This window comes from Echinops telfairi, unplaced genomic scaffold (assembly GCF_000313985.2).
Source record: "Echinops telfairi isolate 266 unplaced genomic scaffold, ASM31398v2 ScPeMD7_7469;HRSCAF=8507_1, whole genome shotgun sequence".
Classification (NCBI taxonomy): domain Eukaryota; kingdom Metazoa; phylum Chordata; class Mammalia; order Afrosoricida; family Tenrecidae; genus Echinops; species Echinops telfairi.
In genome coordinates this window covers 23,867,637-23,886,856 of record NW_022111373.1, presented here as the reverse complement: position 1 = coordinate 23,886,856, position 19,220 = coordinate 23,867,637, and the positions used below count along the sequence as shown (strand labels likewise).

General features: G+C 37.5%; 1 protein-coding gene across 2 annotated transcripts in view; it reads left to right on the top strand.

Annotated features, from left to right (window-relative positions):
* The window catches only part of DMXL1 (Dmx like 1), a 185,359-nt gene that overhangs the window by 131,653 nt on the left and 34,486 nt on the right, over positions 1 to 19,220 (top strand). For both annotated transcript variants that reach the window (XM_004696573.4, XM_045285386.1), the window contains one exon: positions 16,822 to 16,908. In XM_004696573.4, the coding sequence (XP_004696630.1) occupies positions 16,822 to 16,908 (87 nt within the window). The remainder of the gene's footprint in view (positions 1 to 16,821; positions 16,909 to 19,220) is intronic.

Genomic DNA, 19,220 nt, shown 5'->3' with positions numbered 1-19,220 from the left:
AGGGTACTACCGTTTTAATCGTCTCTTCTGTGACCTTGTTTGATGTGTAGAGCAGTCCAATAGACTTCTGTTTGTTGACTTTGTACCCTGCCTCTCTGCCATATTCCTCTATTGCTTCCAACACTCCGCTTGTGGAGTTTAAGGGATCTTCGATATATGGAATCATATTATCTGCGAATGATAATTTCACCTCTTCCTTCCTCAGGTGAATACCTTTAATATCTTTGCTTTGTCTTATGTTATTAGTGAGGACCTCCAGTACGATGTTAAATAGGAGTGGGATCAAGCAGCATCCTTGTCTGGTCCCCTTTTTCAGTGCAATTGTTTTCGTCTTTTCTCTGTTAACAACCACATTAACTATTGGTTTTTCATATATGGCTTGTATAATATTGAGGAATTTTCCTTCTATTCCTATCTTCTTGAGTGTCTTAAACAGGAATGCGTGTTGGATATTGTCGAATGCTTTTTCCGCATCTATCAATATTATCATGTGATTCTTATCGTTTTTTCTACCAATGTGGCGAATAATGCTGATGGTCTTTCGTATGTTATACCATCCCTGCATCCCTGGTATGAATCCCACTTGGTCGTGGTGAATTATTTTTTTTAATGCGCTTTTGTATTCTATTGGCCAGTATTTTGTTAAGGATTTTTGCATCAGTGTTCATTGGGGATATTGGTCTATAGTTCTCGATTTTTGTGGCATCTTTGCCCGCTTTAGGTATCAAAGTTATACTAACTTCATAGAAAGAGTTTGGGAGTTCTCTGTATTTTTCTGTTCTGGAAGAGTTTGTATAGGATTGGTGTCAGTTCTTCCCTGAATGCTTGGAAGAATTCTCCTGTGAATCCATCTGGCTTGGGGGATATTTTTACTGGTAATCCCTTGATTACCTTGTCTATTTCTTCCATTGCTATGGGTCTGTTGAGGTTCTTGACATCCATCTGGGATAGTCTAGGGAGGGATTGTGTTTCCAAATATTTGTCCATGTCTTCCAAATTGTCGAATTCATTAGAGTATAGACCTTCATAGTACTGTGTAATTATCCTTTTGATTTCATTAGGGTCCATTGTAATGTCCCCTGTTTCATCCCTCATCCTTGCAAAAGTCATTTGTTTGCCAGAGGTCTATCAATTCTGTTAATTCTTTCAAAGACCCAACTTTTAGAGGCATTAATTTTTTCCCATAGTTTTGTTGTTTTCCCTCTCCTGTATCTCTGCTCTGATTTTTATTATATCTATCCTCTTGCTCTTAGTAGGGTTGTTCTGTTGACTCTGCTCTAATTGGTGTAAGTTTTGTGTCAGCATATCATCCACAAGTCTCTCTTCTTTTTTAATGTGTGCATTTATTGCTATCAACCTTCATCTGATAAATGCCTTTGCTGTATCCCACGGGTTTTGATAGGCCATATTTTCGTTCTCGTTGGTTTCTAGACACTTTCTGATTTCATCTCTGATCTGGGTCAATACCCACTGTTCATCCTCCAATTGTTTGCCTTAGTTTTCTTCACCATCCTTCTGTTAATTTCCAGCTTTAAGGCGCAGTGATCGGAGAGAGATGTCTGTATAACCTCTATGTGCTTGAATTCACTCAAATTTGACTTGTGTCCCAGCATATGGTCTATTTTTGAATATATGCCATGTGGACTTGAAAAGAATGTGAGTTTTTTGTGTGTGGGTAGAACGGTCTGAAGATATCTATCAAGTCAAGTCGTCCAAGTGTGCTATTTAGATCTCTCGCCTCGTTGTTGAGTTTCTTTCCCAATGATCTGTCTTTTTCAGAGAGTGGTGTATTAAAGTCACCAATAATAATTGTTGAGCCTGTGATCTTTTTTCATCTTTTTGAGTGTTTGATTCACGAATTTCACTGGTCTCTCATTAGGTGCATATATGTTTATTATGCTCACTGGTTCCGGTCTATTATTCCCTTGAACATTATATAGTACCCCTCATCTGTTGTTATGGCCTGTATCTTGAGGTCAATTTGGTCAGATATTAAGATCACAACTCCTACTTTTTTTCCATTACCATTTGCTTGGTATATTTTTCTCCATCCTTTAATTCTCAACCTGTTTTTGTCTGCAAGCTTGAGATGAGTCTTCTGGAGGCAGCAGATCGATGGGTTATGTTACCTCAGCCAGTCTGTTAGCCTCTGCCTTTTGATGCCTGAGTTCAGGCCATTGATATTCAGTGACTCTGTCTGTGATGTCATCTTGTACTTTTTGTGTTGGGTATTTTCCTATCTACCTATCTTATCCGCTTCTGTTGTGTGTGTGGTTTATGTTTGCCTTCTTTCCACTGTTGATCTGATGCTGTCCTGGGGGATGTTTCTTCTTTGTCATCCTATGGGTGGAGTTGTTCTATGTGATGGTCTCTTATTTGCCCTTGGTGAGTGTTTGTCTTCTGCCCATACTGGATCGTCAATGATCTTGTGTAGGGCTGGGTTTATTTTTGTGTATTCTTTGAGGTTGTCCTTGTCTGGGAAGACTTTTACTTCGCCATCTATCTTAATAGATAACTTGGCTGGGTAAAGTATTCATGTGTTTGCGTTGTTTTCCTTCCATTTTTGGAATACGTTACTCCATTCCCTCCTCCTCTTCATCGTTTATGCTGATAAGTCTGAACATACTCTTATTGGGTTGCCTTTATACATGACTGTTTGTTTTTCCCTAGATGCTTTTATGATAGTCTCCTTTTCCTCAAAGTTGGATAATTTGACAATTATGTGTGTCTTGGTGACTTCTTGGGATTCAGTCTGGCTGGTGTTCTTTCAGCCTCTTGAAAAGTTGCCTGATTTTCCTTTATTAAGCTGGGGAAGTTTTTCTCTAAGAATTCCTTTGCTGTTTTCTCTGTTGATTTCTTTGTTGTGTCTTGTTCTGGTAGTCCAGTTATTCTAATATTGTTTCTTTTCATAGCATCAGACATGGCTCTCAAGTTTTCTTCTGTCAATTTGATTGTCTTATTTGAGTGCTTTTCCCGTTTGCTGAGGTCTGCTTGGTTATCCACTAGGTCACTGATGCGCTTCTCTGCCTCCTCAAGCCTATTGGCAAAATCTGTCAATTTGTCACTGGATTGTGTTATTGCATCCCTTAACTCTTGAATTTCCCTTTGGTGCGTTGCCTTTATCTCCTCTGTCATCTCATTTTTTCTGCATTGCTTCCCTCATATCCTTTATGACTTCAAGCATCATTTTGAAAATTTCTTTTTGTGGCAGGTCAATATATGCTTCTTCTATGCCCAACATTAGGTTCATGACTTCTTCTGGCATTGTTTTCTGTTTCTTTTGCTTTTTCGTTGAAGCTGTTAGAGCGGGTTGCTGTTTATGTGTTGTTTTAGAAGAGCATGGAGCCATCTCCCTGAGTCAAAGAGCCCTGGGCACTCTCTTGGGGGATTTGTATGAGTTCTTTTATGAACTACCTACCGGTAGCTGTCCTGAGTGGTCCGGCTATCGCTATATCTTCCTGTGGTTTCACTCTTGTCCTGGCCGTCAAGTATTCCATTACTTGGAATGTGTGTTGGATATTCCTCTCATGTGACACTGGTCGTGTTATTGTGGGTCCACAAGGGCCTTGCTTCCCTGACTGATCTCTAAGTAGGCTTCACGGTTCTTGGAACACCTCAGCAGGCCTGTGGTGTTTTCCACTGTGACTGGAGTGCTGAGGAGGTCGTGTGGGTTTACCCACCTTGGTGTAGAGCTCTGTAGCTGGTAGGGGAATTACTGTAGACAGAAAGATCACCTTGGAGATTGGGTGGGTGTTCCCACAGTAGCGTGGAGCCCCACTAGTGGTGGCCAGGCATTTCCCCCAGTCACTTGTAGGGCCTCGGTATTTAGGCTGGGCATGCCCCCACTTTTTGTAGGGGAGAACCCCCTGCTGCTTGGTATGTGGAAGAGGACCGGCTTGAATTCCCCAGCTGCTTGCCAGGCCTATAAATGTGAGTGGAAGTTCCCCCACTTGGGCCTTCAGAGTTGCCCTAGGCAGAGGGGAGTGGCCTGGTGGCCGCTAGTGGCTTGTGACAGAAAAGAAAGTGAAAGGAGAGGAGAAAGAGAGAAAGAGGAAGACACAGACTGAAGCAACAATGTCTAGCAGACTGACACCCACCCACCCACACTCAACTAGGATGCAGAGTAAACAAAAATGAAAACAGTAAAAAAAAAGGAAAAAAAAAGATAAAGGAAGAAAACAACAAGAAAGGAGAACGTAATCTGCTGAGGCTGTGGTAGGATAGAGAGAGGAGTTTTAATAAGAGGAGAAAAGAAAAAGCGAAAGAATACAGATAAAGTAAAAAAAGAAAAAGGAAGGAGAGGGAGACAGAACTGACAAAATTGATAAAGATATAGCTGACCCCGTGCTTTCCTGTGTATAGCACTGACTCATCCTGTGTGGAGCACTGTCTTAGGAGTCAGGCTGCCCACTGGGAGGAAAGGGTTGCCGTAGGCAGAGTGTAGGGGTCTGGGAACCAGTAGTGGCATGTAAAGGGAATGAGCGGGAGAAGAGAATCATACAAGCAGTGAGAGAAGCGAAGAGAACAAAGACAGAAAGAGGAGAGAAAGAGAAAATGGAGATGGAAGGGGAAAGAAAAAAACCCCACTGTGTTCTCTAAGATTGTCTGTGATGGTAAAGAGGGAGGAGAGCGACGAGAAGGGGGAAATAAAGAATAAAGAGATAGCTGATCCCTGATTACTTTTAAGTGGGGCGAAAGGGGTTTAGACCCTGCCTCACAATGGCAGGTTGGTGTGCTCTTTTGATGCAGGGACCCAGTGGTGCTGGGCAGTATTGCCCTAGTTGATGAGCTCGCCTAGAGGTCCGATGGAGGTTTCCTCAGCAGTGCAGCACGGTGTAGATGTTTGTCCCAGCTGCCTTGTGTGGTTTTCAGCATTCCCACAGAGGGTGGGCTGGAGTTCCTCCTGCTATTTGGGTTGATTTGCACTAAATGGAGGGTAGTGATCTAGAAGTCAGTAGTGGTTTATTATAGGAGAGAGTGGGAGATAGGAGGAAATAGAAGAAAGAGAGAAAAAAGAACCCCAGCTCGTTGAGACTGGATGTGGTGGGAAGGATAGAAATGCTAGTTAATGCAGAGGGGAAGAAACAGAGTAGTAGGTAGAGTGATAAATAAGGCTTGGTAACCTGTCCGTGAGGCTGTAGGAGTTCCAACTCTTCCTCTAGGTAGCGGGGTGCTGTACCTGTTTTATGTAGGGTTCTACAGATGCTGTGTGGGATTACTTTCAAAGGCTAGATTGCATTTGTGACCAGGCATCCCTTGAGCTCTGGCTTTTACTGGTATGCCTGCCTTGTGCTATATGTAGCACTGCAGCAGGGGTGGGGTGCAGGGTGTTCCCACAGCTCAGTCTAGGGCCGCAGGGCTGGCAGGGCCTCCCCAGCTATGTGTAGAGTCACTGAAAGGGAAGCTGGGCTTGTTGTCCTATCTAGGCTGCTGGTGTCCTACTTCTAGATCAGAGGCTTTTATTTTTATTTATTTATTTGTTATCCCCCTGGTCAGCTAGACTAAAAGCAAATTAACTTGTCACATAATCTCTAGTCTGTAGCCCTGTGCTTTTTGAAACTGACACTTGCTACAGCGGGTCTTTGTTAAGCAAAAAGCCTCCAGGCCCTGTTGCTGGGTTCTGGAAATCCTTTGCTAGTTTAATTCATATGTTGATTCATGTTAAAGACACACCACACCCCTACACACCCCCACCCCCGCCTATGTGCTATTTGCAGCTGAGAAACCAATAATATATATTAAGCCTTTAAAAAATTTTTTTTGATGTTTGTGATGTGCTCTGATGTGGGGGCTCTCAGGCTGGTCCCCAGAGTGGGAGACCCAGCTTATCAGAGGGGTTGTTTCCTTCTTAGCCGATTGGAGTTAATTCCGCTCCCTGAATTCTGCTTATTTTCTCCCACACCCGATCTACTTCAGGTAATAATCTGATTTCTCTTCTATTCTAAATTATGGCTACCTGCCACCGCCACTCCCCAGGCAGTGAGCTCAGGGCAGCCAACAGTGCGGAGAGCTCCAGCTTGGGGTTCTCCTTTGTCCGGGGTTGTGTTCCCTTTAATGCGTTAGCCTGGGGAAGCCACCGCGCCTCCCTGCAAGGGCGCTGCTGGCTGTGCAGGCTCACAGAAGCTAGAGCGCTTTAAAGTGTTCTTGGTTTCCTTTGTGAGTGGAAATCACACACAAAAAAAGAGACTTTAGTACCCTAGTTCTAATTTCTGGACTCCACCTCCCCATTCCCTTCACCTTACCTCCCAATTTTCTGGTCTGGCAGGAGAAGCTCTGGACGGGTGCGTCCTATCTGGTCGCCATTTTCCCGGGCTCTCCCGATTATATTTTTATATTGCTGTTGTAATGGTTATTTTTCTTCATTTAATTCTGTTCTAAAAATTACCACTTTGCTGTAGGGAACTTGCACCTGAATTCATGATTTCCTTCATTGAGAAAGTTTTGTTATTTAAAAAAGAAAATAGAATGATTCTCATTATTCAAATTGGCAAAAAGCAAGATGGCATCTAACATTGAAAAAAAGAATTGTATGTGTTTTGTTTTTCAATCCGATAACACACACCATTATTTAATCTTTGGCTGAGCATGTAAGTATTTTCAAGTTATCCAATCTGAAATAAATTAAAGTTGATTTGGTATTTCAATTAGTTATGTTCCGTCAAAAATAGGCTTAACAATTATTAAACCAGCTGTGGTTGACCTCAGCTGGGAGTTGATCACCACATGCTTATCTGTCAATCTCTGCAAAAGCATTGTAGGTACTGTTAGTGGATAGATGAACTCATGAATATGAACCCACAACTAATAAAGATCAACTGACTGTTCTGTCCTTGCTAACTTAGAAGACTTGATCTTGTGTACTTTGTTTTTGGCTTTTTTCCCCTTTTTTTTTTTAAACATTTTATTAGGGGTTCATACAACTGTTATCACAATCCATACACACATCAATTGTGTAAAGCACATTTGTACATCATTCTCAAAACATTTTCTCTCCACTTAAACCCCCGACATTAGGTCCTCATTTTTCCCCTCCTTCCCCCGCTCCCCCCTCCCTCATGAGCCCTTGATAGTTTATAAATTGGTATTTTGTCATATCTTGCCCTGTCCGACGTCTCTCTTCACCCGCTTTTCGGTTGTCTGTCCCCCAGGGAGGAAGTCACACACAGTTCCATGTAATCGGTTCCCTCTTTCCTACCCATTCTCCCTTTACTCTCCCTGTTTCACCTCTCACATCACTGGTCTTGTAGGGCTCATCCGCCCTGGATTCCCTGTATTTTCAGTTCCTATCTGTACCAGTGTACATCCTCTGGTCTAGCCAGACTTGCAAGGTCGAATTCGAGTCATGGTAGTGGGAGCGCAGAGGAAACATTTAGGAACTAGAGGAAAGTTGTATTTCTCATCGTTGTTACATCACATCCTGACTGGCTCATCTCCTCCCCGAGATCCCTCTGCAAGGGGATCTCCAGTGGTCTACTAATGGGCTTTGGATCTCCACTCCACACTCCCCCCATCATTCACTATGGTAAGATTTTTTGTTCTGATGATGCCTTATACCTGATCCCTTCGACACCTCGTGATTGCATAGGCTGGTGTGCTTCTTCCATGTGGGCTTTGTTGCTTCTGAGCTTGATGGCCGCTTGATTACCTTCAAGCCTTTAAGACCCCAGACACTATACTTTTTGATAGCCGGCACCATCAGCTTTCTTCGCAGATCTTGTGTACTTTGAGAAAACATTTTAAACCTAGGCTGAAAAATTAACACATAGGCAAATTGAACTTTATTACTTTTAGGACTCCAGTGTATACGTGCCAGTTTATTCCAAAGAAAAATGTTTAAACATGTCTGTGCAATCAGTGGATGGCTACAGACACGTTGTCGCAGTAATACACTTACTTGTCTTATTCTTAGATTGCTTTCAAAGAAAGGCTGTTTTAGGGCCAGGGGTAAAACTAGGTTTGAGGTCAGGGCTGATAAACTTTTAACAATATTCATGTGAAAATCTAACCAAATTATTGCAGCTTTGCAACAGGTTTGCAGAAAGGCTGTCCAAAATAAAATAACCATTTTTACATAGAGCAAGCATTTTAAGGAAAGTTGGGAAGACGTTAAAGATGAATTTGATGTAGAGAGATCAGCTCAGAAAGGTATGGTGATTGGATTATCATGGTAGATTTCCTGGAAAGACATGAAACTATCTTAAGGACTTAGCATGATGATGCTTTAAACAAATTGAAAACTGCACAGGTAGCAAAAAGACCAGAGAAGTTGTACCAACAAATTCTTGTTATTTCCTTCACAATAAAACACCTGCTCATTCTTTGAGAGTAACAAGTGTCTGAGTATTTCATTTGGAATTCTTTTCCCATCCAACTCTAGCCGGTTCTTGCCTTCTGTTTTCCCCCAAAACTTATAGAATAGTAAAAAAAAATACACACAATTTGAATCTCTCAAGAATGGTAAAACTGCTGATTTGATTTAAAAATCAGGGTGCACAGTTCTATGGGCAAAGTTTTGAGCAATAGAAACATGGCGTTCAGTAGCATATAGACCTAAAGGAAGGATATGTCAAGCAACAATAGTATCATATTTTGCTATTTTTATTTAATAGAGATGTCTGTGATTTTTGTAACAATCCTTTTTGACTTGCATTTTCCTTTTAGCCTTTTGTAAAAATGTCAAATATTTAATATATGAATTATCATGAACCAAAACCAAACCACTCACTGCCATGGAGTGCCAACTCACTGTGACTCATTAGGACAAGGTAGAACTGCCCCCTATGGGTTTCCCAGACTGTAACTGTTCATAGGAGTAGAGTGCCCGGTCTTTCTCCCTCGGATGACAGCGCTTTCCACCTGCCAACCTTTAATTACTTTAATTCTGTTCTAAAAATTACCACTTTGATGTAGGGAACTTGCACCTGAATTCATGATTTCCTTCATTGAGAAAGTTTTGTTATTTAAAAAAGAAAATAGAATGCTTCTCATTATTCAAATTGGCAAAAGCAAGATGGCATCTAACATTGAAAAAAAGAATTGTGTTTTGTTTTTCAATCCGATAACGCAGCAACCACACACACCGTTATTTAATCTTTGGCTAAGCATGTAGCAGTGCAACAGCTCAAAAAAATGTAGTAACTTAACAAAGAATGTGCTAGTAAGATTGTCAGACTAATTTTGTTAGTCTAGTAACATGCGTACTGGTGAGATATTGCTTCTTATTTTAAATTTATCTTTGCCTAAAATAATTTCATATAATTAGGGTATTTTAAATTAGTATAAAAAGTATTGCTGCATTGTTCTATATTGCAAATCGAGTTTCTCTTTGATTTCTCTGGTATACCTTATAGTATAAATATGCTAATTTGGTAAAATTGTAAGTCCTTTTTAACTGAATGCCTAATTGGTATAGTTAATAAAGGAAAACACATATATGAGGGGGTACCCACCCCCCAAAAAAGCTGGATAAAGTAGCTTTTGATACACACACTTTTAAACTAGAGTGTTCAACAAGTTTTAGAAATTAAGTACAAATGACTACAAATATACTATGCCTGTGTCATTCCCTGGCGACAGTCAAACCCACTCGCTGCTCCAACGGGGAAAGATGAGGCTTTCTGCTCCAGTAAAGATTTACAGCCTCAGAAACCTCCAGGTCCCATCTGCAGGCCAGGACCACTACAGGCAGTGAATTTGGGTTTATTGGAGAGTTTGATGTCATTCTGAACAAATTTCGGTCGTCTGTTATCTTTGTCTCCAATTTCTTTGTTTGTGTTTTAATTCTCTGAGAAAAATTAAAGATCTTGAGCCACCCTTTCTTTAGAAAGTGCTAATACCCTCTTCAAACTCATCAGCTGTTCTGTGCAAAAAAGATGATGTAGGCTACTTTGAAAAAACACAGCATCAGAAGCACTGTCCAATAGGGTTTCTATGAGTCAGAGTCAGCTAGACAGCAGTGAGTTATAGAGTTTTTTAATAACACCTTTTAAGAAGGAACTGTGTCTCTTAAGTGTTTATTTATGACTATTTCTAGCAAACCAAGAGAATAGAAACCTAGAAATCAACATTTTTCTAATCGAGTATTCCTGAGGACATAATGTATAAGAAATAGTACTGTAGCACTCTGAAATGTGTTCTTTTGATAAATTTCATGTTAACTTAATATTTCTAAAGCAGTTAAGTTACTGAAAATTTCTTAGGAGAGAGAGAATAAATGTTACAGTGGTGGTTAGTGAATTCTGACAGATTTTGCTTTCTCAATCCCCTAACCATGCAGCCCACACTTACTGCATCATGGTTTATAAAATTCAAAATATATCTCAGTCTAGTGTTATTTTCTAGAAAAAAATTTTAATATAATTTTTTAAATAGACTTGTTTTGCATGTTATATCTTGCCTTTGCTCTTTGTCATGTGGTTATTCTTTTTTGATTAAGTCATTAAAGGACCACAATGAAACCATCAAAAGTTCTATGATGGAGGAGCCAAACATCAATGAGGTACAAAATAGCATTCAACTGACATTAGAAATTACATTCTCTAAGGAGAAAAACAAAGTATTTGCCATTTAGTTTTGGCCTGGATTATTTGCAATGGAATTAAATTATTATTTATATTTTTTAAACAACTTAAACATTACAATTTTGAAAATCATGTTTTGTTTAATAAGAGAATGCCATTTTAAAGAGAGTTGAATGTATTCTATTTTGGCAAAAGTTCTTCATAAATATAATTACAATAGCACTTGTAGAATTATATGCAATGGTATTGTTCCATTTCTACAAGTATTACTTTTAAAAATAAGATATTTTTGATAGGAATCCCTTACAGTAGTAAAGTTATTATATAGTACATATTTTATTGGTTGGAATCAAATTATAGACCAATGCCTGTAAATACAAATAGTTGGAGAACTTGAAAATGTAACATTATGTACATTTATGAGAATTTTTAAATATGTTTGTGAGTTATAAAATTACTTCTAAATGCCATATGATAGCCTATTCAAGTGTGCCTTCATTAGATAAGAAATTTAACATATGTTTTGCATATTTGGCATGGTTAATTTACTGTGAAGTATTATCAGCAAAGTGATTTTAGTGGTAAAACTTTTCCAAAGATTTTTTTTTAAGGCTACATAATTTCAACTTCTTATTCTTCCCCTAAAGGAATATTTTAGTAAAACAGGAAAAAAATTCTGTGCAGTTAGTTAGAAAAAGACTGATTTAGCAATTAAATGTATTACATTGTAACTAAAGGTTTTCTTTTTACATTATCCGTAGTTAGGATATTTTTAATGGCCTTGGAAGTTTTGAGAGAACATGACTCAAACTTTTAAATCTGTTAATAAATTTAACTTGCCTACATAATCGTTACTTTTTGCTGTCTATACATTACAAGGAATTCTTCTCCAGAGGTTTTTTCTTTTGGCATTCTTTATCAAGTGTTAATAATATATATTGACTTGTATTTCTTTAGTCAGTTCCATGCTACATCAAAATTTAGTCATTCATATTTTTGGATTAACATCATAGCTATTTTTATCCAGAATTTCCTAGTTCCTTTACTATAATTTTTTAAAAATGGTTTTATAAGGTATTTTGTTGTTAGTTTCTGTTGCATCGACTCTGGCTCATGGTAAACCAACGCCCCACCCCCACCATATAAAACAGAAAGAAACATTTCCTGATCCTGTGATACCTTCATGATTATTGTTACCTTTGAGCCCATTGTTGCAGCTATTATATCAACCCATCTCTTTTCTTTATATTCCCTGCCCCTCTACTATCAAATATGATGTCCTCCATCAGTTAATTCCTTCTGCCGGCAGGTCATAGTATCAGACAATATTCTTTGATACATAAGATTTTCATTGGCAATTTTGAAAAAGCACATCTCCAGACCTTTCTTCCTATTCTGCCTTAGTCTGGAGGCTGTGCTGAAACCTGCTCATCAGGGGCAATTCTGCTGGTGTTTGAAATATTGGTGGTATACCTTCCAGCATCATAGCAATACACATGCCATTACAGTATGACAATATGACAAATGGGTGATGGTTATTATATATATTATATATCATATAATATATAATATTATATTTAGAATAAATGCACATATTCAAAAGTGTATGCTTGGTAAATGTCGTCATACATATACACTTGTGAAACCATCACTTTAGTCAGGGTAATAAATATATCTGTTACAAACACATCCCCCCTGCACAAGATCCCTAGTTCCCCTTTTCGTTTAGATGTTTTGGGGGGACGTTTTGGTGGGACTTTTTTGTATCTGTGTATCTATTGGACCTGGTAGGCTGTGATCTGCAAGGTCAATAGTTCAAAGCCACCAGCCTGCTCTTCAGGAGAAGGTCAGCGCTTTCTGCTCATAGGGGTAATTCTATCCTGTCCTGGCTCACTATGAGTTGGCATTGACATATTGACAGTGAGTTTGGTTTTTGGTTTGGTGTATCTGTTGGTTCCACCCATATCTCAATTATTGTCCTATAATGCCTTGCATGTTGCTATGATACTGAATGAAGACTCTTGCTACTGGTTTTCAAACATTACCTGGGTCACTTATGGTGGACAAGTTTCCAGAGAACATCCAAACTAGAAAGAAGGCCTGCAGATCTACTTTTGAAAATTAGTCAATGAAAATGGTGTTGGTCACAGCACAGTACTGTTCCTTATAGTGCTGGAAGATGGATCCTTTAAGTTGGAAGGGACTCAGATTACATGCATGTAGTCACAACAGTGGAGTTCTGCATATCAATTATCTTGAAGATGGAGTAGGACTAGACAACATTTCCCTCTGTTGTACAACGGAGATTCAAAGTTTGTGAGAAAATCCCATGTCTTTTTTTATTAGTTTTATTAGCATATATTTTACGTATCATACAATTTAATCATTCAGTTATATTAAGAAACGTTGTGCAATTATCATCACCACAATCAATTTCAGAGCATTTTCCTCTCATTGTTATTAACTCCCCTATCCTCCCCTGCTGTGCCTCTACGCAATTATCAATCCAGTTACTGTCTCTATAAATCTACCTGTCCTGGATTTCATATACTGAAAATTATACAAATCACAAGCAGGAAGCAAACAAACAAAAAAACACAACAACAATGCTTACACAAAACATAGAAAACTTTAATTGAAAAGAAAGAAAATATTAAAAACAAATAGCTTTAAAATGGGTCATAAGGGAGATAAAATGATAATATAATTACCTCTGCCATAATCTACTTTCCAGTCATCTGTCTGATAGCAAGCCTATTCACATCTCTTGACTATGTTTAGAGGAGATTCACCAGAGGCTTAATCCATGTGGGGACCCTACAAATAGATTTTGCGCTACCACTCTCATTTATAGCCTTCTGCATTATCTTTTGATTGCATTGATTTGCAAACGTTTTGAACCCCCTAATACATGAGCATACCCTGAGATGGCACCAACTCCATAGCAACCATCAGCAACAGCCGGACGGTCCTTTCAGCCAGTCACCGGGTTCTCTTTGCTCCTTTGTCAAAATTCACTCGACATACAAATGTGGGTCTATTTCTCAACCGAAAAATGGGTGAAGGGAGACGTCGGACAGGGCAAGATATGACAAAATACCAATTTATAAACTATCAAGGGCTCATGAGGGAGGGGGGAGCATGGAGGGAGGGGAAAAATGAGGACCTAATGTTGGGGGTTTAAGTGGAGAGAAAATGTTTTGAGAATGATGTACAAATGCGCTTTATACAATCGATGTGTGTACGGATTGCGATAACAGTTGTATGAGCCCCTAATAAAATGTTTTAAAAAAATAAAATAAAGATTACAGTCTCAGAAAAAAAATGTCGGTCTATTTCTAAACTCCACATTTTGGTTCACTCATTTGTGTAATACAATACGAGCTTGATCATGGCAGCTGTGTAGTAAATCGTGAAGTGAGATAATGTAGGTCTTTCAAATTTGCCTCTTTGTAAAATTGTTTTAACCTTTTAGCTGGGCACAATTTTATATGAATTTTTATAATTAACAGAAAGGAGTCAATACTGAGATTCCAACACATAGCTATGGTATCTTTCCCCATTTATTCAGAGGTACAGTATTTTGTATATTTTACATAGGTGTTGCATATCTTTTGCCATATATATTCCTGAGTATTTTATATTTGATGCTATTGTAAGTATTTTATGATTTTACTTTTTTTAATTGCCCACAACATAAAGAATTAAGGTAAATTTTGTATTTAGATCTTTCTTGCAAGCTTTCTACATTTGCTTATCCCAATTTTTTGTATAATAAATATTTATAAATTATATTGTCTGAAAATACAGTTTTACTTATTGCTTTTCAATCTGGATGTTTTTATTTTGTTTTCTTGCCTTATTGCACTGGTCAGAACTTCCATCCCACCACTGAGCAGACATTCCTGTCTTCCTACTGATCTTAGGAGAAAACATTAGTCTTTCACCATTAAGAAGCCAACTAAATAAAACTATAATGCATGACTTCAGCCCTTATACTTGCTAAATGTTAAAGATCATGTTCATTGTGAATTTTTAAGTGTGATTTTTGTCAGATGAGCATTAGCAAGTTAGTTCATGGCATATGCCAAGTTCTGTGTCTAACTTCAGTTTACCAGATCATGCTTCCACGTACTTCCTTTCCCAGCTCAGATTCCATGATCCATTAGTCTTACAAACACGCTCACTCTTGTGCCTTGCTCTCTCTACACTACACTTGCCTTGGAAAATCGCAAACATTAGTGACGAAAAATGCACAAGCCTTGTGACCTCCCCTCACTTAGAGTAAAATCACAACTCTCAAGTTAGCTTGCAAATCTAAGTAAAGTGCTCTGTAGTGAATTTTGTTTTTCTAATGCACACTTTTTCCCTCTCAACAAACTTGCTGTCAGATTTATTCTGCAGAGACTTTGCCTAGTCTTACCACTGCAAGTGTAACATCTGCTTTATATGCAGAAATGTTGGTATCCCGCCTTCAACAGCAACCTTACCTGAGTCCAAATCTTCTCTGCTCTTGACTGGTTTAGGTGGTTAATAAAAAGAAATCTGTATCTCCCTCTTAAATAACTGGGGTAGGTTTGACTTTTGTCTTGGGCTCTTCACTTATTCTCATCAGCTAAGCAAAAAAATAAATTTTCCGTCTTGTTTTAAAAAATTGAACCTATAGATCACGCCATCTCTCCACCATCTATACAGCAAAATCTATTCAGTTGCTTAAATGTGCTTCTTTTCTGTATCTCCTGTACTCTTTTGCAGTGTGATTTGTTCTGAAATATGGTAGCCTTTCAAGAAGATTTAAATAATAATGTTGCAAGTACCATTTACTAATCACGCAGTCTAAGAAATTAAACATGATCGATTTTTTAAAATGTTTCTGCAAGCTTTCCCCCAGTGTACTTATCTATTTACCAAATGTCACATTCTCTCTAATCTAATTAGGTTTTATATACAGCTTTCATCACTGAGACTCATGCTGCCGTTGATTTCTAATGTGCTTAAATTCAATTTTCTGTCCTCTTCTAATTCAACTTTTTGATACTGTTTGCTCCTGCCACTTTCTGGAAACTCTGTTTTGCTTGATTTTCTAACATCTAATTCTCATGGGTTGTTTTTTCTTTTCTGTTTGCTAATTGAATAGCCTCTACCTTTTTTCCCCCTATACTCAAAATGCAAATCTCCCCTAAATTTAGGTCTCTAAGCTTTCTCTTCCGTATTTTTACTATTTTTTTAGATTACCTCATAACATTCAGTTTTATCCATAGCCTGTAACTAAAATCTATCTAGCCAAATTCATTTCTTGAACTCTAGACTTGCATCTGTCATCATCTAATTTTCCCTCCCCCTGAATTTCAACATAGAACTTTCTCTATACTCCTACCCAAAGCCACTCTGTCCCTCACTGTTGGCCATCTCCACAAGTCAGCCACTTACCAGGCCTGAAAACTAGTAGTTCACTTTGACCTCGCTCTCTGTCTCTCAGACTGCAATGAAAGCTGAAATTCTATCTTACATTAACATTTTTCCACAACTAATGATTGCTTCCTTATTTTGTCTCTGTTTAGTTTGAAAAATGTTGATTTTATATAGTATTCTGAGTTGAAAGATAATGTATACCACTTTTCTGAGGTAAGCTGGAGGTCAATTATATTAACCTGACAATAAAGTATGCCAAATTATTATTTATTCAGCTACTAAAATGATTTCTGGCTCAGACAAATTGCTATTCCTTTCAGAATATCTGGTTTTCTTGAATACATTGAAAGTTATTTTAGATCAAAGATATATAGTACAGGCCATGGCCTAAGTTTTGTAGAACTCATGAGCAAAAAAATCAACTTTACATTTGAAAAGGGCTGTTTAAAAAAAAGAGGAAATCAGTGACCCTGAGGCTTATAAAGACTAAAAGAATTACTATTTGACCTTTTAATATTTATAACATTATTAAGGAGTTATAATAGTTGGTAAATTAATCTAACTATACTAATTTCTAGTCAAAGTAAAACAAGTTTAAGGTAATTTCTTAGTTGCTTAATGTGTATCCTTAAAGTCAATTCATTACAACTTTGAAGGTTAACAAATTAACCAAGTGTGTTATATTAACTCTGTTTAACTGTGGAAAAATACATTTGAAAAATTTTAATTATTTTACAAAATATAACTTCTAAGATAATTAGCATATAAAATAGTACCGTTAGCGTAGAAATATCTGAAAAATTTTAAACATATGTACTATATGTAAGATTGGCATGTATTTTGGGTATTATAATCATTATCTCTTTATATTTTCTTTTTCTCCATTTAGATAGAAGCAGATTTGGGCTATCCTGGTGGTAAAGCAAGAATTATTCATAAGGAATCTGATATCATTACTGCCTTTGCTGTTAATAAAGTGAGTGCATGGATATTTTTCTTTTCTTAGTGATGTTATTTATTATTTTTTGTTTAATCATTTTTCTTTTCACAATTAGAAAATACCTAGTCTCAATTTTATTATCAGTATTTCTTTTGATAGACTAACTTTTTATTTTGTATTCAATAGACTAACTTAAATTTTAGTATCACTTTTTAAGTTTTAATCCTAAATTGCTGTTTTTCAACTTTATGAAATGTTTATATTATTTGATAATATAAGTTACTGTGTAATTGCATATACACAGCAGACAAAATAATGCTTTCTTGTAATAAGGAAGTATCAAGTATAATCAGTAATCTGTGGAATTATACAATACATTCTAGCATCCAATCTAAAAAAAAAGGTTTTCACTTCCTTTGGTATTTTGAAAGTAGTTCTTTAACTTAATCAAATATAAGAACAACCTTAAAAAAAAGAACAACCTTGAACATACTCATCAAACAAAAGCTTATAGGCACCTTCATGGAGATTCTCCGTCTTTGAATTAAGAAGGAGCCTGGTGACATATTGGATTACGTGTAGGGCTGCTTATCTGCAAGCTCAGCAGTTTGAACATCCCGCCTCCAGCCACTTTGAGGGAGAAAGATGAAGCTGTCTGTTTCTGTAAAGATTTATGGTCTTAGAAACCTTATGAAGCAGATGGGTGGGGCGGTGGGGGGCAGCGGGGGACGACTGATACCAAGGGCTCAAGTAGAAAGAAAATATTTTGAAAATGATGATGGCAACATATGTACAAAAGTGCACACGATGGATGTATGGATTGTGATAAAAACTGTAAGAGCCCCTAATAAAATGATTTTTTTTAAAGAAAATGAACCCTATTGTATTAGTCTGGGTAGACTAGTGAAACAAATCCAGGGAGATTCATATATGTATAAGAAAGAGTTTTATATACAAGAGCAATTGTATGTTAAGAAAACATCCCAGCCCAGTTCAATCCAAGCTCATTAGTCTGATATTAACCCATATGTCCAGTCTGTAAGTTCCTCTTCAGACTCATGCAACACATGCAATGACGCCGAATGCAGGAAGATCACAGGCCAGTGGGTGAAAAGTCTTGTGGATCCAATGGCAGTAGAGGCATCTCAGCACTGGGAGGGGTCTCCACATGATTCCTCTAGCTCAGAGAGAGAGAGTCTGTCTCCCAACTCCAAGGAGGAATATAGGAGTTCCCAGAATCCTTAGGAGAAGGCCATGACCACACAGAGGCCTCATTGGATATGACCTGATTGGCAGGCTAGACTCCACCCCTTCACTCTGAATCCTCAAATTGACACCAGATTATGTAACTACTACACCTATGAAGCAATCCTCTTCAACTCAGTAGCATTGGGTTTAAAGTTATTGTGCTCAACAAATTTAGATTCCCTCATAAAATATATTTGTGAAAGATAATTAGCATGTAAAATGATACTTTTAACATAGAAATAACTAATTTTTTATCATTTATGTTTTAAATGTTTAACTTAATGTGTTAATTTTAATGTATTTAAATTTTTAATTTTTAAAACCAGTGTGTTTTCTATCTACTGCTTTTTAAGATTCTCCTTAGAGATGTCTATGAGCTTGTGGCAGCTTTTACCATATATACTCATGTATAAGCTGTTTTTCAGCACAGTTTTTGTGGTAAAATTAGGTCACTCGACTGATACTCGGGTTGGTTTATACTCAAGTGTATATGGTACCTTTAAATCCAGTGAGTAGTTCAAGGTTTAAGTCACTTGTTTTAGTCACTTTTAGTGTTTTTATTACTTGTCTTTAGTCATATTCATTGCCTTACTGCAAAATTTCTAGTCACTTTTAATAATATAAACATAATTTGTTTCACATATACCTACCCATAAAAGTAATGTTAATATAGTACTGTTTAATTAAAATTTTATATATGTGATATTTTGCAAATGTCTATTTCTTAGATGTATATCCTACTGAATGTTAACTATTCAATAATCCTTACAACATTTGATTCTCCATCTTGCTGTGCTATATCTCTTTTCTTCATTTTTCCTAGATACTTCCTGTTTCATTCTGTCCCCATAGCCCCTTGTGTCCTTCCTCTCACAGATATTCCTGAGCAATGATTAGTTCTATTCAAGACAGGCAAGTCCAGAATCAGCCCTTTATCCAGACAGTTCTCATGTTATAAATTTTAAATACCATGCTTCTTTTCCTTATTGCCCTCAAATTCAAAATTATGGCATGTGCCCTATAAAATCTGCCCCCCAGTCCTTCAATAAAGTAGATTTTTAAGTATTCTATGTGAAAACAATTTTTCTTTTCAAAAAACA